At 35.7% G+C, this 26,148-nt stretch overlaps 1 protein-coding gene and 1 long non-coding RNA gene across 2 annotated transcripts; both read left to right on the top strand.

The window, feature by feature from the left end:
- Window positions 1-1,251: 1,251 nt before the first annotated feature.
- On the top strand, window positions 1,252-1,995 carry LOC141284283 (uncharacterized). Its single transcript, XR_012338399.1, has 3 exons — window positions 1,252-1,294; window positions 1,442-1,560; window positions 1,654-1,995. It is a non-coding gene; the product is annotated as an uncharacterized lncRNA (long non-coding RNA).
- A 2,884-nt stretch (window positions 1,996-4,879) lies between these two features.
- tada2a (transcriptional adaptor 2A) lies at window positions 4,880-25,866 on the top strand. The gene is made up of 15 exons (XM_073817983.1): window positions 4,880-5,140; window positions 7,024-7,130; window positions 7,232-7,291; window positions 7,464-7,555; window positions 10,468-10,631; window positions 11,172-11,260; window positions 11,367-11,439; window positions 12,009-12,072; window positions 15,056-15,099; window positions 19,310-19,420; window positions 19,729-19,800; window positions 20,134-20,266; window positions 22,780-22,823; window positions 25,244-25,317; window positions 25,424-25,866. The coding sequence occupies exons 1-15, from the start codon at window positions 5,116-5,118 to the stop codon at window positions 25,607-25,609; spliced, it is 1,338 nt and encodes a 445-aa protein (XP_073674084.1). The 5' UTR covers window positions 4,880-5,115; the 3' UTR covers window positions 25,610-25,866.
- Window positions 25,867-26,148: the final 282 nt, after the last annotated feature.

The raw sequence follows: 26,148 nt of genomic DNA, 5'->3' as shown, positions 1-26,148 counted from the left end.
GTGACTGGTGCATCATATGGCGCTTTTCCACTACACTGTACCAGCTCGACTCGGCTCGCCTCGGCTCGACTCGACTCGGCTCGACTCGGCTCTGTTTGGTTTTCCACTGTGTAAAAGTTGTACCTGTACCTCCACAATAGTACCTGGTTGTCATAGCGACGCTGCAAGAAACTGCCGTGATGTAATCTTCTACGCGACACACACCCGCTGTCTGCACCTCCTCGTTTGACCACGGCGTATTCTTCCGAGTTGCCATAATATGTAATGGATTGGATATGTCACGCAATCTCTGGCCAAACTTTTTAAAAATGGCGGGGTTATTCTGGATACTATTGCTGGCGCGTGCAATGATGACGCAGTGAATAGTGACGATTCTCTCTGACCAATCAGCAGTCTGCTGTGTTTTCACGTCACATTTTAGTATCGCCTTAGCTCGCCTCAGCTCGCTTGGAACCTCGCCGGAGGTGGTACGAAAAAAAGTACCTGGAAGCCGGTACAGGTACAACTTTTACACAGTGGAAAACCAAACAGAGCCGAGTCGAGTCGAGCCGAGGCGAGCTGAGGCGAGCTGAGGCGAGCTGAGGCGAGCTGGTACTGTGTAGTGGAAAAGCGCCAATACATAGCTATACTATTGACAACAGCCAAATTTACTTTTTTGCCTGCAAAATTTTGCAGTTAATGTTACTGTGAACATAAAGTCCAAGAGAACACATGTAACATCAATTTAATGACATAGCCATTGCTTTCAATGTGCTACACAGTTATTACATAAGTACTGAAAAACAAACCCAAATTCCATAGGCTGCGAATTTAAAGGCTTTGTGTGTTTGTGTTTTGTTAAAGTTGCCCGTTCAGTGTCAAGACAATCCATATGGATGTAATGGTGTGGTGGTGTTTGGAGACAAAACCTATAGCGTGACCCGAGGAAGTATGCCATCAAGGTAAGTCTATGAAATTATTAGAAAGAAATGTATATGACGCAGGCTACTCTATTAACCACCATAGCACCATCACGCATTGCAAACTGTTCTCAAATTTTTAAGTTGAGTTTGTTTCTTCATCAGAACAGATACTAAGAAATTTATGATGGATTTAATACTTGATAGATTTGTTACTTATAAACTTATAAATAATTACTTGTGGATTATTGTGATGTTTTTATCAGCTGTTTAGACTCTCGTTCTGACGGCACCCATTCACTGCAAAGCATTCATTTGTGACAAACTTATGTTTTTTTTTTCTATTTGCAACAGACATGGAAATGGCTTAAGTGCTGGAGTCCATTGGAATTATAGTAAGATTTTCAATTATTTATCTGTTCATTCTATAATGATTTGAGAAACGTCATCCAATGAACTCTTAAAAAGTCAAGTGTATGTCTAGTCCTTATTTATTTGTAATGAACATTTATTTGTATAGAAACCACATTATCTGTTCTCAGCTTGGGCATCTCGTCAAATGCTGCCAGTGACTGTTGCAGTGACTGTGTCTGTTATACTGGCTCCAGTAAACACCGACAACCAACTAGGAGTCGTCACATGGACCTACCTTTTATTGATGGTGAGACATTGGATGTATTAGTAGTTCTGCAAAGTACTGTACATTATCTAATGATGAAACAAATGCACTGATTGATTCTCCTGGTTGCTGCAGGTTATGTCTTACAACCAGGGGCATCAGACAGGGGGTAATAGTGGAACAGAGTAAAACCCATCGCGAACAAGTCAAGCCCCCCACCCCCCAGACCATGATGTTGCGATTGTGAAATGTCTCGCCTCATCCCCTCCCACCCCAAAAGTATTATTGCGATCGCAAACCCAGTGCACAGGCCCCAGTATTCCCAGCGACGCCCCTCCTTACAATCTGTTTACAGATGGATTAAAGGTTTTTTATGACACAAGGAGTTTTGTTTGTCCACTCATTTTCAATAGGAGATTTCACAAGTGCCTGAGTTGTGATTTTAACATTGTTATATTAATAAAAAATGAGAAATACCTTTTTTAGCCTGCACATTTTCTCTAATGTGACTAATTTTGTGTGTTCGCTAACAAAAAGTTTTTTGTGTGTTTACTAAGAAAATAAGCTGCCTTTTCATGATGCTAACCCTCAGTTGCAGTGTTAAAGCGATAATTCGCCAAAAAATGAAAAGTATCCCATAATTTATTCATCATCAAGCCGTCCTAGGTGTATATGACTTTAATCTTTCAGTCTTTCAGGCGAATACAATCAGAGTTATATTGAAAAATGCCCTGGCTCTTTCAAACTTTATAATGGCAGGGAATGGCTGTTGAGATTTTGAAGCCCAAAAAAGTGACCCCCCCAAAAAACCCACACAGCTCAGGGGGGCCTTCTAAAGCGAGGCAATACGTTTGTGTAAGAAAAATATCCATATTTACAACTTTTTAAACCGCAATCTCTAGCTTCTGATAACTACTATTTCTATGAGAATAGAAAAGATCAAACCACAACTTTGACAATAACGACACAGAAGAAAAATATCATTAGAATCACCTTCAGGGCAATTTTTACCGGTTTTTCCTCCTCAGGACTCGCAACATTTCAAAATCTCTGATAGCCTTTAGGGTAGGTACTCTTCAGATTTTGGTAGCCCGAAAATTTATTTAACTAGCCCAAATAAAAAAGACATTTTTTTTTTTAAATATACAAAATCAGATAGGAGTCTAAATATCAATCAAAAAAATTTTCAATACAGGGCTCGCAAAATCGCTAGCCCGACGTCCCAAGGATATTGCGTTTTCCAGTCGGGCTACCCAAATGTTTTATCTTAAAGTAGAGGGCTTCTTGCAGGTCCTTGAAAAACTCCTCAATTTAGTATTAAATTTAAGGCCATCAAAAAAGGTTTAAATATGTTAAATAGTATAAGAAAAGTCTTAATTATAATTTTAAGGGGTCTACAGTTGGCGACGGAAAGGCGAGAATCAAAACGCGGCACGGATGTCTTTATATGAATGTATTTGAACCGACTGTCCTCAGAAACGTGTCTTTGGCATTTTCATTTCATGTCTGATAAAACAGCGTTAATGCTGCTTTGTGTACAGCCGTTACTAGGGAAACCATAATATTTCAGCGCTTATTATATTTATTTAAAACATAAATATTACTGTCTTAATTGTTTAGATTTTTAGAAGGCACATTAACTTCTTTCACATTTACAACTCTATGTGTTTGTTGCATAAAACAAGTAAAACTTGCATATTTTGCTGATTATTGCTGCTGAAAATGGTCAATTCTTGTCATGTTTTGGGCTGTACTAGTCAGTCGGAACGGGAAAAACATTTGGAGTAATATAGGCTACCAAAAGTTATAACAAATTAAGGAGAAGAATGAAAAAACAGTTTGAGCAACAAAAGGCATTTGTGGTTGGTCAAACTGAACCAGGATTTCCAGGGCAAGAATCTCATTGACAACAATTATGTTTGTTCTTATCATTTCCAGTCAGGTAGGTGAAATATTAGGCTAATATCTTAATTAATACTGCTTGTACGTATCTTTAACACCTATTAACTTCAGTTTGTCAAAATACTGCGGCCTTTCCTGCTTACTTAGTCCTTCTCTATATAATTTAGCAGCGTCCACACATTTTTTCCATGTTTTTTTCCACAGCATAAATTAGCAGGACAATGTATTCAGCAGTACATTAAAGGAGTAGTTCACTTTCAGAACACAAATTTACAGATGATGTGCTCACCCCCTTGTCATCCAAGATGTTCATGTGTTTCTTTCTTCAGTCGTAAGGAAATTTTTGAGGAAAACATTTCAGGATTTCTCTCCATATAATGGACTTCTATGGTGCCCCAGAGTTTGAACTTCCAAAATGCAGCTTCAAAGGACTGTAAACGATCACAGCCGAGGAAAGAAGGGTCTTATCTAGCAAAACAATTGGTTATTTTCTTTAAAAAAAATTACAATTTATATACTTTTTAACCTCAAACGCTCCTCTTGTCTAGCTCTGTGTGTACTCTGTGTACAGATTAAAAAGTATATAAATTGGAAATGTTTTTTAGAAAATATCAATCGTTTTGCTAGATAAGACCCTTCTTTCCTCAGTTGGGATCATTTAGAGCCATTTGAAGCTGCATTTGGGAAGTTCAAACACGGGGGCACCATAGAAGTCCATTATATGGAGAGAAATCCTGAAATGTTTTCCTCAAAAAACTTAATTCCTTACAACTGAAGAAAGAAAGACTTGAACATCTTATATGACCAGGGGGTGAGTACATTATCTGTAAATTTTTGTTCTGAAAGTGAATTATCAACTATTGTTTATATCAGAATATCGCCAATATGGCCATCATCCGGGTAACTGACCAAACCGTGAAGTAATGCTGCGTTCCAGGCAGGTTTTTGAGCTCGTAAATCATGACTTCAAACCACGAGTCACGACTTTGTAGTGTTCCAGGCAAGTCACGCCAAACTACCTGAGCACATTTATTTATTTATATTATTATTAATTTTATTGCAACGTTATATTATCCTAAAGTCTATTTTCCACCGTGTAGCTACTTGCATACAAGTAAAGTAGCCTAAGTATCATATACCTCATCATCAGCAAGAAATCCATCAAAACATCGTACTTACGAACGATGATGATCTGGGTGGGATAATGATGAAACCGAAAGATCTGGGCAGCCAACTCTAAGAATGTACTAGTAGGGGACATGCAACATAAGCTTGATTTGATATACACTTTAGGGGGCTTTATGTATGGTACTGTATGTTCGGATAAAAATGAATTACACTGTCGAGGAGGTCTTAACTCATCTGAATTTACCAATGAACGGCATTACCACGCGGCGGGTGCTGCTAGGGGCGCTGTTTAAAAAATGTCACTTCCCCTCTTCAAGGGATGTTCATTGAACTGCAAGGATCGACGCAGACCTACTGAAGTGTGTTTACATTCTCAGTTATGTGCTAAAGTCAACATAAAATCGTTGTTTTCATTTACTCCTTTTAATGATGAAGATTAATCCGCGTAACCCTGAATCATCATCATTGATCAAACAGCTGTAAAGGTTCAACTGCGTTCAAAACAGTTGCAAAGAAGAGGACGGTTTTGCATTTTTCTTGATTTTTCCAGACATCATCATCTGCAACATGGATCGTCTGGCTTCTTTTGGAAGTAAGTACAACGTTAAGCAAACAACATATCTGATATTCGAGGGCAGGTAACAGTATATGAGAAAAAGGAACGGCTCTGACTTTAGTTACAGAATTTTACCATAGTAAACGGGCACTAAAGAAAATTACTTTGATACAACCACAGGTCCTTTTAAATAGTTTTCTGAGCAAAACATAATGACTACCGTACATTTTTATCATGATTTACAGAAGACATTAATTAAAATGTCATTCAGGCATATTTATAGATTTTTATATATATATATATATATATATATATATATATATATATATATATATATATATATATATATATTCTACAGCAGTTATTAATATTAGTTAATGTAAATTTTAGCATCTACTAATGTATTATTAAAATCACAAGTTGTGTTTATTAACTTTAGTTAATGTATTGTTTTTTTTATTAACTAACATTAACAAAGATGAACAAATATTGTAATAAATCTATTGTTCATTCATGTTAGTTAATGCATTAACTAATGCTAACAAATGACACTTTGTTGTAAAGTGTTACCCATTAAAAGATTATTTAAGGATCACAATGCAGCCCCCAAAAACTAATTCAATGTCGTTTTAAATCTTTACCAATCTTTGCTACTGTACTTCAAGCCACTAGGCTTTACCCATTTATCAGCGAGATACTTTTGATCATTTTTTATTCAAAAAGTTATATTTTTTTTATTTTTAATGTTTTTAAAGAAGTCTTTTCTGCTCCCCAAGCCTGCATTTTTTTCCCCAAGTACAGCAAAATCAGTCAAAACTTGAAATATTTTTACTGTTTAAAATAACTGTTTTCTATTTGAATATATATATATTTTTAATTAAATGTATTCCATTGATTTCAAAGCTGAATTTTAAGCATCATTACTCCAGTCACATGATCCCTCAGAAATCATTTTAATATTCTGATTTGCTGCTCCAAAAATATTTATTAATTTTAGTATGTTGAAAACAGCTGAGTAGATTTTCTTTAATGAATAGAAAATTCAGAAGAACAGCATTTATCTGAAATGGAAATCTTTTGTAAGATTATAAATGTCTTTATCATCACTTTTGATCAATTTAAAGCATCCTTGCTAAATAAATATATTAATTTCTAGAATTTCTTTCCAAAAAAAAAAAAAAATTATACCCACTCCAAGCTTTTAAATGGAATTGGGTATAATGTTACAAAAGCTTTTTATGTCAGATAAATGCTGATCTTTGGATCTTTCTTTTCTTCAAAGAATCTTGAAAAAACTGTTTTAAATATTGATAATAATAATAATAATATTAATACATGTTTCTTGAACAGCAAATCAGCATATTAGAATGATTTCTAAAAGAGATCATGTGACACTGAAGACTGGAGTAATGATGCTGAAAATTTAGCTTTGTAATCACAGGAATTAATTACATTTAAAAATATATTCAAATAGAAAACAGTAAAAATATTTCTAAATTGTACAGTTTTTGCTGTACTTTTAATCAAATAAATGAAGGCTTGGTGAGCAGAATAGTCTTCTTTAAAAAATTAAAAAATCCTACTGTTCAAAAACTTTTGAATGGTAGTGTATATAAACAAATATTGAAAAAAAAATATTTTAAGCAACATATTTTTTTTATTTGGCAGAATAATGTAATTACATTTCTCGTTAATTATGCTTTTCATTAATGTTATTCTTCAGCAATAACTTTAAAGCTATAATGTAGATCTATAATGTAACTTGACCTTGGTGACATATTATAATTGGCCAAATTCAATAGAATGCTTCTGTCATAACTGTGCTTTTTAAGCTGGAAACTATTAGCATGTTTTTGGTGTAGGATATGTGTCTATTGAAATGACAACTTCATTCTGTAAATAAATCTCTATCTCTTCAGATGATCCTTTCGATAAGCCTCCCTGTCGAGGCTGTTCCACGTATCTAGTGGAGCCTTACATTAAATGTGCTGAATGTGGACCGTCACCTTTCCTCCTGTGTCTGCAGGTGAGTCGCTGGATTGAGGGTCTCATTACTATCTGACTGCGTAAATCATACTGGCACGGTTAAGTCAATGTGTACTATATGATTTCATCTTTCCATTGCAGTGTTTTACTAGAGGATACGAGTATAAAAAGCACCAGAGTGACCACAAGTATGAAATCATGGTAAAAAAAACAAAACTTTGTATTTAAAAATTATTTCACCAAACATAAAAGGTTATTAAGTAATGTTTATAACTTTTTTTTTTACAAAAATGTTTGAATAATACAATTGTGTATTTTTTTTAACATGCCCAGTAACTTGTATCATGTCTTACTTTGATCTACTTTCTTTTAGACGTCAGATTTTCCCGTGTTAGAGCCTGGCTGGACTGCGCAGGAGGAGATGGCTCTGTTAGAGGCTGTCATGGACTGTGGTTTTGGTAACTGGTCAGTGTATTTCTTTGCATCTTATCTGCAACTATAGGGCTCATTTAACAGGACTTCTGCTAGTCCCAAAAAAGTTTTGGTAACACTTTAGAACAGGAAACGCATTCACTATTAATTCAATTCAATTCAATTCAAGTTTATTTGTATAGCGCTTTTCACAATACAAATCTTTCAAAGCAGCTGTACAAAAAAAAAAAAAAAATGTAGGCTACTACAATATATTTAGTAGCTTATTAGTGGTGACTACTGTATGTTAAGTCGATGTACATATGGTATAAATATTAAAAACAGTAATGGTGTAATCAAAACAGATGATGAACACTAATAGAAATGATTATGTGTTGCAATCAAACTTGTAGAAAAATGGTGTAGTGCTGTATGTTGTTTCAAGGCTGGCATCATCGGCGGTCCTCTGGGGGGCTGGCATCATCTCTTCATTAACTTAACAACAAACTCCCAATTTGCTGCTTATTAATAGTTAATAAAGTAGTTGTTAAGTTTAGGTATTGGGTCGGGTTAAGGGATCTAAAATATGGTCATGCAAAATAAGGCATTAAAGGAGAAGTTCCCCTCCAGAACAAAAAATTACAGATAATTTACTCACTCCCTTGCCATCCAAGATGTTCATGTCTTTCTTTCTTCAGTTGTAAAAAAAATAGTTTTTTGAGGAAAACATTTTAGGATTTCTCTCCATAAAGTGGACTTCTATGGTGTGCCCGAGATTGAACTTCTAAAATGCAACTTCAAAGGGCTCTAAATTAGGGATGCACCGAATGTTTAGCAACCGAAATAAGCGGAAAAGCTGAATAAATTATACCAAACAATGACATGATGTGATCAAATAGAGGCATGCGCTAATGCAGCAAACATGTCGGCAGTGTGGAAGCATCTAAAACTGTCCTAGAAAGACGTAAAAAGCATTACATGCACCGACAGAACAAGACTGTTTAGTATTGTATTGCATGTCTTCTATGAGAAGAGAAAGGGGTTGTTGTTGCTGGTTACTGCATGGTGACTGAAATCGCAAAATGGCCTTAAACCATTAGTAAATAAACCACAGAACATTATGTTGTCTAATACACGCACAAATTGTATTTATTCTGACAGGGTTCAAAGTCCAAAGCGAGAGGGAAATCTGTGTGATGAAAATCATTCATAAATCTGCTGCTGTCAGCAAAAAGTAGTACTGAAGTCTTCTTTCCGCCAAAATAAAAGTCAAGATTCATAAATGTTAGAATTGTCGCTCTGTAAAATAAAATAAAAAAAGTAACACCAAAATTATGATAACAATCATTACAACAGCAGTTTTTGAAGAAAACATTTTTAGGATTGCTCTCCATCTAATGGACTTCTATGGTGCCCCGAGTTTGAACGTCCAAAATGCAGTTTAAATGCAGCTTCAAAGGGCTCTAAATGATCCCAGTTGAGGATGAAGGGTCTTACCTAGCGAAACGATTGGTTGTTTTCTAAAAACATTTACAATTTATATACTTTTTAATCTCTACTCAGAGTGCACACAGAGCTAGACAAGACGAGCATTTGAGGTTAAAAAGTATATAAAAAAATTTTTTTATTATTTTTTTTTTTTTTTTAGAAAATAACCAATCGTTTTGCTAGATAAGACCCTTCTTTCCTCGGCTGGGATCGTTTAGAGCCATTTGAAGCTGCGGTTTGGAAGTTGAAACTCGGGGGCACCATAGAAGTCCATTATATGGAGAGAAATCCTGAAATGTTTTCCTCAAAAAAAAAAAAAATGCAGAAAATTTCCTTATGACTGAAGAAAGAAAGACATGAACATCTTGGATGAGGGGCTGAGTACATTATCTGTAAGTTTTTGTTCTAAAAATTTATTTATTTTTATTTTAAACTTATTAATTAATTCATTCATTTTAAGTTAAATTGTGCTCTGTTGGTAGGCTATAATGTCTACTAGAATGTTAAAAATGTTAAGTGTTAAATAAATATTTGTAAGTTTTTGTCTTTGAAAAGCAAGACAAAACTGTAAAAAAAACAAAACAAATATTGGCTATTTAATTTGTGCAATGGTAAAAAAAATGGGCAAAATACATGGGGGAAAAACAAAAAGCAGTGTTCGGTAATCGGCCTTCAGCCTAGTGTGAAATTTAGTTCGGCTTCGGCCAAGAATTTTCATTTCTGCACTCTAAATGACCCCAGCCGAGGAAATAAGGATTTTGAAACGTGTGTCCCCAGTGGAAATCACGCCCCTGTGTGAGTGGAACTCTGCCACTGAGTTGTCATTTGATGTCAATGTATGCCGTGTTGTACAGTATGAGACGGAGGCACCAGAATTGCATCTGACAGAATGTGCGTTGTAGCACGAAATATACTATAGTTCTTCAAAAGCAGATTGTGGAGACATTTAAATTGTCCACAATCACAAATCGTCAAATCACACACCCCTAATTGTAATGCAGTTTGTGCAAATTCGGAACAGAGGTTGGTTGAGAGGGGAAAAAAACGGCCGGTTCTGTGTTTCAGCAGAGCGCAATGTCAGTGACAGGGATTGATTGACGGCTAAAATCTAAAATCTGCATTAAAGTTAAGAATGTAAAGATCAAGTTTAATTAGTTATGTAATGTTTGAAAGAACGGCGAAGCTGTCACTGCATCAGCTCACAGCAGTCTGTGCAGTAGTTAAGCTAGCGAAAGTTTTGGAAAGAAATAAAAACAAGTCGCACCACAACAATTTCTCACACTCGCACAAATGCTCCCAAATATATTTTGAGGTTGCACAGATAAAATTTTTGGAGCATATGCAATTAAAACTCAATTTCGAGTCCTGTTATTGCTCATTTTTTTAGTTTTTGATTGCTTCTATTGTCCTCATTTGTATAAAAGCATCTGCTAAATGACCTAATTTAATGTCAATGTAATATCTGTGCTTTTCTTCAGGCAGGACGTGGCTTACCAGATGCGCACCAAGACCAAAGAGGAGTGTGAAGGACACTACATGAAGAACTTCATCAACAATCCTCTGTTCTCCTCCACTCTGCTCAGTCTCAGACAGATGGAAGATCATCTGTCCCGGACAGCAGACACAGCCATTCCCTTTAAGCGTAAGTGAGCTCCAGAAACACTAGCTGCAACTCTAAATGTGCACACACAATGTTTGAACACATTTCTGATCAGTCTAATGAAACATTAATTTGATACTGTAAGAACTGATAATCTTGTGGAGATTTTTAGTGTAATATTTACTCCTGCAATACACTTAATGAGCACTTTGTGCAGTCCCCTGTATTCACTCTGTCTGGGAGTTGAGGTTGAGACAGATTGGATTTGTTGTTATCAGTCAGACCATCTTTTCTGCAGGAAATCTGTTTTTGTTCTAATCTGTCGTTCTTTTAGTGTGGCTGTTTGTGATCGTCTTCATGGACTCAACAGCCCCTGCAGGCGCTGATTTATCACACTTTGGCCAGACAAATAAACAGCATGAACATTAGATGTGATTGTCTGATTTATTTAGTTTTTAAGGCACATAAACACACAGAGGCTGTTCTACAAAATTGAAAATGTGATGATTGATCTTTGCTTCTAGTATATAAATGTCTTTTTAGGCCATAGTAGTTAAGGGCTGTGTCTTGTGTCTCTTTCAGCCACTGATGATCCTCCAAGACCTTCATTTGATTCTCAGCTGTCCAGAGATATGGCTGGATACATGCCGGCTCGAGCAGACTTCATGGAGGTGACGAGCGATCTATGCTTAGTGTACTGTCTGTTGAAAACGTATTCATTTGTGCATTATTCAAATCAACCCCTTTCTCTCTCTTTTTGCCTCTGTGTGAAATTAGGAGTTTGATAATTATGCTGAATGGGATTTGAAAGATATCGACTTTGTTGATGATGACTCTGATATTCTTCATGGTAAGCGGAACAGTGCAGAAATATGACAACGTCTGTTCTCACATTTCACTGAAATGAAAGTGTTTCTTACGGTAATGCTTTGAAACACAGCATCACAGTAGCAAGGACTGCACTGGACAGAAGACATTTTCTTTTTCATTTAAATGATTTTTTTTTTACTTTTTGTTAATCAAAGAATACTGAAAAAAGTATCACAAGTTCCAAAAAAAAAAAAAATCATGTAACACTGAAGACTGGAGTAATAATGCTGAAAATTTAGCTTTGCATCACATGAATAAATTGTATTTTAAAGTATAATAAAATAGAAAACTCTTATTTTAAATTGCAATAATATATCAATATATTACATATGTTTTTTGCAGCCTGAATGTGCATAAGAAGCTTCTTTAAAAAAAAAAAAAAACATTAAAAACCTGTTCAATCTTTCTGAACTTTTGAACAGCAGTTCAAAATTCAGTTTATTCAGTTCACATAAATTAAGAGAATTTGCACGTATTAATGATTTTTTTCTTTGTAAATGTTAATAGAATCACAGTACAATTAATGCTGCTTTGTTTGTTCTTTTTCAGCACTGAAGGTTGCAGTAGTTGACATTTATCACTCCAGACTGAAGGAGAGACAGAGAAGAAAAAAGTAAGTAGCAAAACACACTTTGTACTGCCATAAAACAACCACTAGAGGGCCTTGTTTGACTATTCATTTCAATCTAAAATTGTAGCGCTGGTTTTATTTCCTTTTAAATATGTTTCTCAATAAACAAAATATATACAGTACTGTTCAAATAACTTCTAATTGAAGAATTTAATCAAATGATCACATCCACATGCAACCCACTGACATGATTTACTGGGTTCATCGTCTAGGTGTGTTAAAATGTAACATTATCCATAGCAACTAGTCAGCCAGGCTGACTTTCCCTTGCACAAACACAAACAGCTCTAGTGGTAACAGTAACAGTAACAGTGTGTAAATCAGCATTAATGAGCCCTGGCTGCCCTGTAAAGGACTAGTGGTATGTGTGTGAGCTTGACCTCAGCTCTGTGCTGAAGTGGAGACGCAGCTGTCGTCTGAGATCTCCCGCAGAGCGGCAAACAGACTAGTGACCCGCTGCTTTCACGCAACGTCTGAGACCAGCTCACCAGACGCCACTCTCCCCGAACACACACCATGGATGAGATGCTTTTAATGAAACGTCGCCCTCAGCTCATAATGCCAAGTGTGGTTAAATAAGCAGCAAACCAAGACTGTGCATTACAGTTGTTTTACCACGGTTAAGTCAAGTGTATTGTCTTCTCAATCCAATTGTCTGTGAAATAATAGACTGTATATGAAGGGCAGCTTAGACATAAAATGAACAAAAAATGAATTTATGATTGTTTTCAGGCATAAAGTGTGATGTGTTGCTTTAATAAAATGGTGGTTAAACCAGTATGATAATAATTAATGTTTAAAAAGTTGCGTTTTGTAGTACTGTAATAATCACAATATACAATTCATCTTTTAACAGTGATAAACAGAGGTGCCAAAAACTATAACATTAAATATAAAATATAAAACTGTAACATAAAATAATAAATATTTTTTAGGCGTCATCTTTTCTCTTTTCTATGGAAGCCCGTTTCTGCCACTGAATTAAAAATTTAAAAAGGCAATTTAGAGTTTCTGTCTCACAATTCTGACTTTTTTTTTTTTCAGAGTTGCTTAATAAAAAATTGCAATTCTGACTTTTTCTCGCAATTCCGAGTTTATATCTTGCAATTCTGACTTTGTTCTCACAATTCTGATTTCATATCTTGCAATTCTCACTTTTTGTCTTACAATTCCAAATTTGTATCCCGAAATTCTGACTTTTTTTCACAATTCCGAATTTGTATTCCACCATTCTGGCTTTTTCTCACAATTCCAAGTTTGTATCTCACAAATGTAACTATTTCTCACAATTCTGAGTTTGTATCTCACAATCCTGACTTTTTTCTCACAATTACGAGTTTGTATCCTGCAATTCAGATTTTTCTTGGAATTCCTAGATTATATCTTGCAATTTGGACTTTTTCTCAGAATTCAGAGTTTGTATATCGCAATTCTGACTCTTTTTTTTTTTTGTGCAATTCCAAATTCATATCTTGCCATTCTGAAATTTTCTCGCAATTTCAAGCTTATATCTCGAATTTTGACTTTTTTCTCACAATTCCAAGTTTGTATCCCGTAATTCTGACATTTTCTCACAATTCCGAGTTAGTCTTTTTCTCGCAATTCCAAATTTATCTAGCTATTCAGACTTTTTTTTTTTTTAGAATTGAAAGATAAAAACACACAATTCTGACTTTTTTCTCACAATTCCAAGTTTGTATTTCGCAATTCTACCTTCTTTTTTTTCTCAAATTTGCGAGATAGAATCTCGCAATTCCGAGTCTGTATCCTACAATTCTGACTTCTTGGAATTCCTCATTTATTTATTTATTTATTTATTTATTTTTTGTGAGAAAACTTGCAATTCTGACTGTTTTCCTCACAATTCAGAGTTTGTATCTCACCATTTCTGACTCTTGCTCTGAATTCTGAGTTCATATCTCTCAATTCTGACTTTTTTTTTCTCTGAATTGCTTACTAAAAACTCACAATTCTGACTTTTTTTCTCACAATTCTGAATTTGTATATGCAATTCAGACTTCTCGCAAATTCCGAGTTTATATTTCGCAATTCTGACTTTATCTTACAATTCTGACTTAATAGCTCGTAATTACAAGTTTATATCTCACAATTATGAGAAAAAAAATTTTTTTAATGAGATTAAAAAATTACCTTTTTGCATTTTTTATTCAGAAAATGGGAACGGGCTTCCATACTTCTTTGCATCAAATAAAAATTAAATAATAAATTTAAAGTGTTCTTTTTTTTTTTTTTACATTTAGCAACTTTTTATATAATAATATGATATATTGAGGTCCATATTTTTTTATATAACTTTTTTTTTAATGTCACTTCATCTCACTATGGCTACATTTATTTTAGCAAAAATACAGTGAAATAGAACTGGTTTCTATTTCAATTTTTTAACCATGTTTAACTTGTGTAAACTGTGGTACATTTATAAATGTCTTTACTGTCACTAATTTATTTAATCTAATGTGTACTTGCTAAATAAGGTACTGAACATACTGATCGAACAGTAGTGTGAAAAACTTTTCCAAAAAATTATTGAATTGCATTTTTGTTTTTCTGAGCAAAAAATAAATATCATACATTTTCCCTACTTTACAGAAGACACCCACTAAAATGTCATTCAGTAAAAAAAGTCATAATTACAATAAAAATCAATGTATGACATATTTAAAGACAAATTACTTTAACCTCAAATACTATAAGTCAGAATAAGCATGCTGTTTGAATTTTTACAAAAATATTGTGTTACACTGAATGACAATGTAACATTATTTTAACCAAAGTTTGACGTTTTATTCTCCAAAAACTTATTTGAAACCTTAAAAGTACACACTTACATTTACTGTGGTTTTGTACACACTTTAAGGCTCATAAGTCATGCTTAATATCACTTTTGAGTTGGATTTGCTTCTCACAAAATACAGTGTTAAATGTGTCAATTATTGTCTTTCAGGATCATTCGAGACCACGGCCTCCTCAACCTACGCAAGTTTCAAAGTAAGACCACGTCTTTTTCAAAACCTGTTGTTTTGCATCATATTAGCCGAACGCTCTTGCCATCTCTTGTACTCCGTTGTATATGTGAGGTTGTGAAGTGTGTTCCCCATGCAAGCATTTGCAGGTTGGTTTCAATACACAGGACCAGAAGTTACAACCGCAAGATAACCCTCCCTGACCTCCAATAACACAAGCCATCTGTGCCAAATGTTTACACTGAGCACCAGATCAACACTGATCCCAGAGCTGTTTTCGGCAGCTGTGATTGCCCCCCTATGAATAGTTTGGCAAGAAATGAACATTTCGACTGTAATGACAAAAGAGATTGCATCTTTACGAGCTTTTATTGATCCGCGCCCTCTGGGAACCGTGTCGCTTCTCTCAGTAAATAGAAACCCGTCCCTGTCTATTTCCCCCTGGACATTTCGGTTGGCCAGCCAGGTTTCGATAGGAATACGCTTATCCAATTATTTCCCCTTTGCGTGCAGTGGAAAAAAGCAAGGAAATCCAATCAGGTTTGCGTGTTTTCCTGAGACGTATTGAGTGTTTGTGATGCGAGGAGGGCTTTAAGTCGTTTTTATTTATCTATCGGCTCCCAGCCGCCCTCCTCGTCTCCCTGCACTCTCAAGACAAAAGCGAGGCGATAGTTACCGTGGAACTGCAGCCTTGTTGTCATGGAGACTGCGGGAAAGTATGTGTGTGTTGCGAGTGATAATGGAAGCAGTGGCCAAGACCCGATGGCTCGCAGCGGTGTTGGTTTATCCCCAATTCAAGAGAGCAAGACAGCTTGACCTGGCTGTGCACACACCGGCCGGTCTCATATCCCATCAGCCACTGCTGCACGGAGGGCACTGATATTGTAGTTTGATACATATTGACTGATGTATATACATATATGATTTTGTAGAGTGACAGGGAGAGGTTTGTGTTTCTGGGTAACATCTCGGCAAGCTAGCGGAGGCAGAATATCACACCTCACGCTCACCCACATAGCAGCTTTCTCTTTCTATCTCTCTCGCTCGGTAGCAGCAGGGCTGATGGCTGATAGTGCCGCTCGCTCAACCCTTCCACGCGAGCTGAGCTTCAGTGGTGGGTGAAGAACCATCAGGGAGACTTTCACAGGGCCGCTCGGCACAGCTGGACTCTCGATACTTTGCTGTTGGCATTTGCCTTTCAAACACAGCCAATCAAATATCAAATTAGCTGTGTTCCAAAACCTTGTGAACTCCCTACCTAGACATCATTTTAGGGCCTAAAGAGTATCCTTAAAGGAGAAGTTCACTTGCGGAATAAAAATTTACAGGTAATTTACTCACCCCTTGTCATTCAAGATGTTCATGTTTTTCTTTCTTCAATCGAGAAGAAATTGTTTTTTGAGGAAAACGGTTCAGGATTTCTCTCCATATAGTGGACTACTATGGTGCCCGTGAGGTTGAACTTTCAAAATGCAGTTTAAATGCAGCTTCAAAGGGCTCTAAATGATCCCAGCTGAGGAAAAAGTTCTTATCTAGCGAAACATTCAGTTATTTAAAAAAAAAAAAAAAAATACAATTTATATACTTTTTAACCTCAAGTGCTCACCTTGTCTAGTTCTGCATGTACTCTGTGTATTCCGATGTAGGACGACTTTGATGTTGAAGGATAAAAAAAAAATGAGATTGGAGGAGTTTTTCAAGTTCACACAGAGCTAGACAAGACAAGCATTTGAGGTTAATAAGTATATAAATTGTCATTTTTTTTCGCTAGATAAGACCCTTCTTCCTCAACTAGGATCATTTAGAGCCCTTTGAAGCTGCATTTAAACTGCATTTTGGACGTTTAAACTCGTGGGCACTACAGAAGTCCATTATGTGAAGAGAAATCCTGAATATTTTTTCTCAAAAAACATAATTTCTTTACGACTGAAGAAATAAAGTCATTACCATCTTGGATGACAAGGGGGTGAGTAAATTTAGTTTAGTTATTCAATGTTTAGTTATTTTTGTATATGTCCACAGACAGTTGGATTGACTGCCGATTCTTTCAGTTTTTCCCCTCCGTTTTGCATAATACACTGTTTTGTAGTCTTCAATTTGAGGATATGCTGCTCTGAGACTCACTTTATGAGCATTTTACCATATTATAGAAGAAAATATTTTGTCATATTATGCAGTTGAAGTCAAAAGGTTACATACACCTTGCAGAATTTGCAAAATGTTAATTTTACCAAAACAAGAGGGATCATACAAAATGCATGTTGTTTTTTTTATTTAATACTGACCTAATAAGATATTTCACATAAAAGACATTTCCATGTAGTCCACAAGAGAAAATAATAGTTGAATTTATAAAAATTACCCTGTTCAAAAGTTTACATACGCTTGATTATTAATACTGTGTTGTTACCTGAAAGATCCACTGCATTTTTATGTTTAGTGATGGTTGTTCATGAGTCCCTTGTTTGTCCTGAATAGTTAAACTGCCCGCTGTTCTTCAGAAAATCCTTCAGGTTCAACAGATTCTTTGTTTTGTTTTGTTTTTTAGCATTTTTGTGTATTTGAACCCTTTCCAACAATCTCTGCATGATTTTGAGACCCATCCGTTCACATTGAGAACAACTTAGGGACTCATATGCAACTATTACAGAAGGTTCAAATGCTCACTGATGCTCCAGAAGGAAGAACAATGCATTAAGAGCCAGGGGGTGAAAACTTTTGATCAGATCATGTGTACATTCTTCTTATTTTGCTTAAATATTATAATTTTTGTTTCATTTAGTACTACCCTTCAGGAGCTACAGAAGATAGTTACATGTTTTCCAGAAGACAAAATAAGTTAAATTTACCCTGATCTTCAAATTCAAAATGTTTTCACCCCCCAGCTCTTAATGCATCGTTTTTTTGTTTGTTTTTTCTGACGCATTAGTGAGCATTTGAACCTTTTGTAATAGTTGCATATGAGTCCCTCAGTTGTCCTCAGTGTGAAAAGATGGATCTGAAAATCAAGTCATTGTTGGAGAGGGTTCAAATACACAAAAATGCTGGAAAACCAAAGAATTTGTGGGGTTTGAAGGACTGTTTTTGGAGAACAGCGGGCAGTTTAACTGTTCAGGACACACAAGGGACATGCATTTTGTATGATTCCTCCTATTTTGGTAAAAGAATTGAAATTTTGCAGATTCTGCAAGGTGTATGTAAACTTTTGACTTCACCTGTATATATACACAGAAACTTTAAGAGGGGTAGTTCACCCAAAAATGAAAATTCTGTCATTAATTACTCATCCTCATGTCGTTTTCAAAACTGTAAGACCTTCGTCTCCAACAAATTTATTCTGTTCAACTTGTAAATTGAATGCAGTTGTTATGTTCTTGAATATGTAAGTGTCTACAAAAACAACAAACAAATGGGTTAGCCAAGTGTCTAAAAAAGCTCAAAATATACTTCAGTTTTTACACAATTGCTTTGTGTTCACCGAGCACATTGGCTTTCAAAGTATACTCCATTTTATAGCATTTGTTTGTTTCATTCAGATGTACTCACTCTCAAGCCATCCAAGGTTTATATGACTTAATTCTTTCAGACGTATACAATCAGAGTTATATTAAAAAAACGTCCTGCCTCTTCCAAGCAGTAATAATGGCAGTAAATGGGCATTGAGATTTTGAAGTCCAATAAAGTGCATAATCTATCATAAAAATGCTCCACATGGCTCTGGAGGGTTAATGAAGACCTTTTGAAGGGAATCGACGCATTTGTGTAAGAAAAATATCCATATTTAAAACGATATAAATCACAAGCACTTGCTTCCAAATTGCTGGAATGTTGTTTTCTCATGAACGCACGTACGACAGTTAGCGGAAGCTAGTGATTACCGTTTATAAAGTTTTAAATATGTATATTTTTCTTAAACAACTGCATCGATTCACTTCAGAAGGCCTTTATTAACCCCCCTGAGCCATGTGGAGTACTTTTTATGATGAATGGATGCACTTTATTGCACTTCAAAATCTCAACAGCCATTCACTGCCATTATAAAGCTTTGAAGAGGCAGAACATTTTTTAAAATAACTCTGATTGTATTCGTCTGAAAGAAGAAAGTCATATGCACCTAGGATGGCTTGAAGGTGAGTAAATCATGGGGTAATTTTCATTTTTAGAAGGTAGCTGTATATGTAGACAAGAAGGTTGTCAATGATCAAACTGATTGTGTTTATCTGTTGTGTTGTCAGTTTTGGAGAGGCGTTATCCCAAGGAAGTACAGGACCTTTATGATGTCATGCGCCGCTTTGCACGTGTGGCGGGACCCATAGAGCATGACAAGTTCATCGAGAGTCACGCCTGTAAGTATTTAACTCTCTTTTTGCACACTTGATGTATATGATGGCACAATTTTGGTCTATATATATACTAGACTCTCTAGTTTTCTTCCTCAGCTGACCCAGGATCAGTCTAGCCCTGTGTTTTGTGGTTTAATGAGCGTGTGCAGGACAGTTCGGGTTAGCTGAACAAGCCCCCGTGTCATTCACCAGCGCTGAGTCTGAGTTCAGTCTGTCCGCCCCAGTAGTTTGAATCAGTCAGGGTGAAAAGTTCACCGCTCCATCTGCTCTGTTTCTTTCTCTCTCTCTTTCTCTCACACACTTGTTCACAGTGGAGTTTGAGCTGAGGAGGGAGATCCACAGATTGCAGGAGTACAGGAGAGAGGGAATACAGTCCTTCTGTGGTAAGATGCACCCTCAGGAATGTCTCATGGGAGGTAGCCTAAATCAAAATGAGGTTAAAGGGATGGTTCAGCCAAGAATGAAAATATGCCATTGATTTACTTACTCTCAGGCCATCCAAGATTTGAGAGACCAGAGTTTCAGCTAAAATGTTTCTTTTTAACAGCAAATAAATTGTAAATTAAACACAGTCAGCAAGTGAGCATTTCACTCCGAAAATGACAGATCCATCTGAATATGATTCATACTATCGACCGTCAGCTTTTTGTTATTAAGATGTCACATTTCAAAAGCTTTGTTCAGAGCTGGTCTGGCATCTGTCATCTGGCCTGCAGGTGCTAAAGTGTACGAGAGAGTTAAACGCATTCGAGAGGACGAGCGGAGGAAGAGGAACATGCTGTGTGACGTCCTGCAGTACATTCACGACACTCGTGCCTGCCAGCAGTGGCTACACAAACAGGCTGCCATGTAAGAGCTTTTCCTTAATGCCACCATACTCACCCTCTACAGTGCCTTGCGAAAGTATTCAAACACCTTTATTTTTTTTTCCATTTTGTTATGTTGCAGCCTTATGTTAAACTGCTTTTTTCCCATATCAATCTACACTCTATACACCATAATGACAAAGCAAAAAAAGTTTGCGACAACTTTGCACATTCATTAAAAATAAAACACTGAAATAATTGCATTGCAAAAGTATCCACACCCTTAACTCAGTACTCAGTTGAAGCACCTTTACTGCCTCAAGCCTTTTTGAGTATGATGCAAAAAGCTTTGCACATCAGCATTTGGCAATTATCTGCCACTTTTCTCCTCGCCTCTTCAGCTCTCAAGCTCTGTCAGGTTGGATAGGGACTGGCAGACATTTTCGGGTTTCTCCAGAAATATTTGATTGGGTTTAAGCCCAGGCTCTGGCTGGGCCACTCAAGGACATTCACAGAGTTGTATATAAGCCACTCTTGCTGTGTGCTTAGGGTCATTGTCCTGTTAGAAGGTGAACATTTCACCCAGTCTGAGGTTCTAAATGCTCTGGACTGGGTTTTCATGAGCATGAGGCTGCTACCTCCACACTTTACTTTTAGGAGGGTACTGAGCATCAGCTTATTGGTCACTAGTCTAACCAAAGCCGCCTGGGAGCTCTAGGAGGAGTCCTAGTTGTTCCAAACTTCTTCCATTATGGTAAATGAAGGCTGCAGGCCTCTGTGAACCTTCAATGAAGAAGAATTTGTTCTGAACTCTTCCACAGATCAGGGGCCAGTTGCATAAAAGGTTTAGACAGACTTAAAAGTTAGTCATTCATTTTTTTTTCTTTAAGACTGATCAAATTTTTGAAAATTTAGTTACATAAAAACTTAGATTAGTCTAAGTTGGATCCAAAATATAAGACTGATTACCCCTTAGTTATCTGCTAGCTGGTCAAACGAGTTCTTAAGACACTGTCTTAACATAGAGACTAAGTTTATGCAACTGGCCCCAGTTCTTTTGACTTCAGGGCTTGGTTTTTGCTCTGATATGCCTTTTTAGCTGTTAGACCTTTTATTGAGAGGTGTGTGCCTTTCTAAATCATACCCATTCAAAGGTTAACGTCAGTTGAAATGTAGTAACATCTTCAAGCGATTTGAGTGCTCCTGAGCTAAATTTGTAATAATTAGTCTAGCTTGTTTTCAGTTAATGAATGGAACATCATAGTGTGCCTCCCATCCAATAAATCGCAATAAGCTTTATGCTTTGTTGCTTTTGATAAGTCTTATATTAAATTTTCTCCATTTTATTACAATATTCAAACAATAAATGCCTTTTTGGCACAATTTATGTGAAGTGACAGATCGCTGTAGCGCCTCAGATCAGAGAAGCATCAGTGAAGCGCATGTAAACTGATTGTCTCCTCCTCTTCGTACAGTTTCAGCATGAAATAAACATGAATAAACATCCGAACGTATGTTAAATGAGAGTACAACTTACCAAAATCCATATGCCATATGCTAAACAATGTCATATAACATCCCATTTACCTCAGAAAAACATATTTGGTGACCATAAACTTGTTAGTCAGCTAAAAAAAATGTATTATATATATCGATTTTTATTTGTATTTTTTTTGTTTGTTTGTTTTGTTTACTGTTCTTAAATGTTTAATTTTTATGATAGCCGCCATTTAAATGTTTATATTTCAAAAAACGAATTGGAGTAGAAATATAATTAGAGCAATAAGATAATTACAGCATTAGTTGAGAAGTTTTTTCCTTGAGAAAATTGAGAATGCACTGTACCATATATATGTAAAAAAAATAATCGAAATCAAATCATAAATCAATTCAGAAGCTTGTAAATCGGAATCGAATTGAAGTGTCAAATACCAGCCCTAGAAACCACTATGGCGTTGAACACAAAAATGTTGTAATAAAATTATAATGTAAAAAAAATAAAATAAAGATTTGCTTTACTCTTATATTTTCTGTGGAAGCATTGCTGTTTGGATCATGTGACACTGAAGACTGGAGTAATGATGCTGAAAATTTAGCTTTGATCACAGGAATAAATTACATTTTTTTTATATATTAAAATAGAATATTACTGTATTTACAATATTGCTGCTTTTGCTGTATTTTGGATCAAACAAATGGTTTCTTCTTAGTGAGCAGAAGTGACTTCTTTTTAAAAAAAAAAAAAAACATCAAAAATCTTACTGTTCAAAACCTTTTCTCTGGTAGTGTATGTGATTCAGGATTCTTTCTGTCTAACCAATTTGTGGGTTTTTGGCTGTCAGTGTGCTAACTTGAAACTATATTTGTTATTGGTATTCAGCAAAAGTACACAAAGTAAAAGTGAACGATGAATCAGGCTCTTAATTTATATTTTATTTTGCTGAGAACCCCAAGAGCCCTAGCCAGTCTTTCTGAGACGTTTCAAAAGCATTTGTGTGATGATGTTTTGCTTTGGCTGAAGCGGCTGTTGACTGACTGTGTTTCTCTCTCTCGCAGAGATGCTGGAATCACCCCTGTGGTCACCACTATCACTACCTCAGGTACAGTGCTGCTTATTTCCTCCATTTTTCACGCTACGTCTCCTCTCCTCCACTCAAGTCTCCTTTTGCAATCTCGGTGATGTCCTCTTCAGCCGTGCAGCCGCGGGCTCAAACACATTAATCTATTCTCTGAGATGCACCGCTGTAAATACGCGCAAGAAAAGAAGAAGCCACTCACATCCCTTTGTATTTCTCTCTCTTTTTGTCACTTGACTGCACAACTAGGACATATTTGAATGCATGTGTATCTGATCCAAGTTTTTGGCTTTACGTGAATATTCAAGGGAATTTAGTTTTTGCTGAGACTGGTAAATAAAGAGAGTAGTTTATTTCTATTAATAATTTGTAAATCAATTTATTGAAATCCTGATTTATTGCAAAGCTCCCAAACTCCAATTTCATTATAGATAGATAGATAGATAGATAGATAGATAGATAGATAGATAGATAGATAGATAGATAGATAGATAATAATTATATAATATTATTATTACTAAATTGTCAAGATACAAACATTTTTTATTTATGCATCAAATGCCATAAGATAATTCTTTATATAATCTCTAATAAGAATAAATATAGCTGCAAGCAGCAATTACGGGGCCAAGCACTCAAAGGGGAAAATGAGGAGCTAAGGATGGCAGGAAGAGCAGACCAACTGCAACAATAAGTAAAAGGAAGCAATTTTAAGATGATTTTGGTCAAAACGACAGAAAAATGGCGTAGAACGCCTTCTGATATTATTTAATGGTGGCGCTGTTATCAAATGGATGTGGTGTGTTTAGTGTGAGGTGACAAAGGCACACACAAAGTTTGGTGACATTATGTCAAAGCTTTGCAGAAATAAAGCCTCAGAGTCATTTTGGCCTCAAGCCTAAAGTTTGTAGAGGCGCTGTACGAAAATGGTTTCATCTATCAACATGAAATCCATAACTTATTGACAGCACAGTCTGAAGATGATCTAACTCGATTTTGGTGAAAATCAGACGAAAGGTCTAGGACTAGTTCGAAAAAGTAGGTTTTCAAAATAAACCAAAATGGCGGACAGGAAGTTTCACCAACTGTGGCATAGTTGGTATCTATGTTGTCGGCATGACCCAAGGAATATTTTGAGACTAATTTTATTACAATAGGCTAATGCGATCTACAGATATTAGCATTTTTGTCCATTTTATAATTGATAGTTAATGAATGGTTTATTACTCTTGACCAATAGGGGCGCTGTTACCAAATTGATGTGGTGTAATCAGTGTGAGGTGGTAATGCCACATAAAAAATTTGGTGCAAATATCTCAAAGCTTTGCAGAGATACAGCTTCAGATGCGCTTTGGCATTTTTTTGGCAAATTCGTTGATGCGTTAAATGAAAACGGTTTTGAATACCAACATGAAATCCATAACTTTTTGTCAGCATGGTCTAAAGAGGATCTGAGTCAAATTTGGTGAAAATCCGACTAACGGTCTAGGAGGAGTTCGAAAAAGTAGGTTTTCTACATTCATCAAAATGGCGAACAGGAAGTTAGGCCAATTTTGGCATAATTGGTATCAATGTTCTCGGCCAAGGAATATTTTGAGATCACTTTCATTACAATAAGCCATTTCTCACATAAGTTATTAGCATTTTTCGAAATGTCCTTATAACTTTTGACCACAAGGTGGCGCTGCCACCAAACTTTTTGAGTATTGTCAGGGCATGGTGCTGAAGATACATACTGAGTTTCGTAATGATACGTCAATGCATTCGTGAAATATAGCATTTTATAACAAAATTCAAAATGGCCGACGCCCAAAAAGGCTGACATGGGAAAATTGGATATGGTTCGACTCGACATGCTCCTCCGAATCTAACGGGTATATATATATATATATATATATATATATGAATATGAATGATTTGAGGCTCTAATAATAATAATATAATATAAATAATATAATTATTATATTATATATAATATAAATAATAATATTTATTTATGCATTAAAAGCCAACAATTAATTCTATTTATTTTTATTTGTTGTTGTTGTTGTAATGATTTGGGGCTCTAATAATAATAATAATATAAAAATATTAGTAATAGAATATTATTATTATTATTAATACTAATTAACCTAATGGAAAATATTTTTTAACTTTTAAAAATTGTTTTATTAATGCATTAAAGTTTAGGTATGGAGTAGAATTAAAGGATCTAGAATATACTGACGCAGAGTAAGGCAATAATATGTGCTTTATAAATACTAATAAACAGCCAATATGCCATTAATATACCTGCTAATAAGCAACTAGTTAATAGTGAGAATTGGTCCCTAGACTAAAGTGTTACCAAGTATGTTTACTGAATGCAGCCAGTTCTTATAACATGTAAGACATCTGTTGCCAAGCTCTCTTGATGATGAGAATCTCAATCGTCTGATCCACAGGCAGAAGAAGCGCGCCTCCTCTCAACCTAACAGGACTGCCTGGCACCGAGAAACTCAACGAGAGAGAAAAAGAGGTTTGAAAATCTTGATTTTGCTTCTGGCACCAGCCCATTTTGAAGACATCTGCCTCATTGATGTGATATAATGGATCTTAAACGATTCTCTCATCATCTCCCTCAGTTATGTCAGGTGGTTCGTCTGGTGCCTGGAGCGTATCTGGAGTACAAACAGGCCCTGCTGAACGAGTGCCGGCGGCAGGGGGGTCTACGGCTGGCGCAGGCCCGATCGCTCATCAAGATAGATGTCAACAAGACACGCAAAATCTACGATTTCCTTATCAAAGAGGGCTACATCAATAAGGCTTAGTGTTGATTGAACTGCTGCAAGGACATCTGATAGATGAAGAATCATACTCGTCGTGGATCATTCATGTTGAGAATGAGCAATGAGAGATGACAGGTTCCATGTGCTTACAGATCTGCACCTGTTTGTTTTGAAAGACGGACGGGTGCTTCTTTAAAGCTGTGTTTAGGACTATATAAGTTAATAGTTGTGTACAAAAACTGCTGCTGTTTGCCACTGAGTATCTCTCACTGTAACATTAAAACAGTCATTTTATTTCATTTTTATCTGTCTATGTGCCCTTAACATTGATTCATTTTTTAACTCTGGAATTGGTAGATGAATATCAGTCTTTGAAGAACATTTGAATCACAAAATCAACTTAGAAATAAGAAATATAATGAATATATAATATTATAATATTATATTATAATATATATATATATATATTGTATAATATGCAATTACACTACCTTTTTTTAATCTTTTTTTAAAGAAGTCTCTTCTGCTCACCAAGCCTGCATTTATTTGATCCAAAATATAGCAAAAATATTATTGTATAT

Source organism: Garra rufa, chromosome 14, assembly GCF_049309525.1.
Source record: "Garra rufa chromosome 14, GarRuf1.0, whole genome shotgun sequence".
NCBI classification, from domain to species: domain Eukaryota; kingdom Metazoa; phylum Chordata; class Actinopteri; order Cypriniformes; family Cyprinidae; genus Garra; species Garra rufa.
This window is presented reverse-complemented; position numbering and strand designations above follow the sequence as displayed.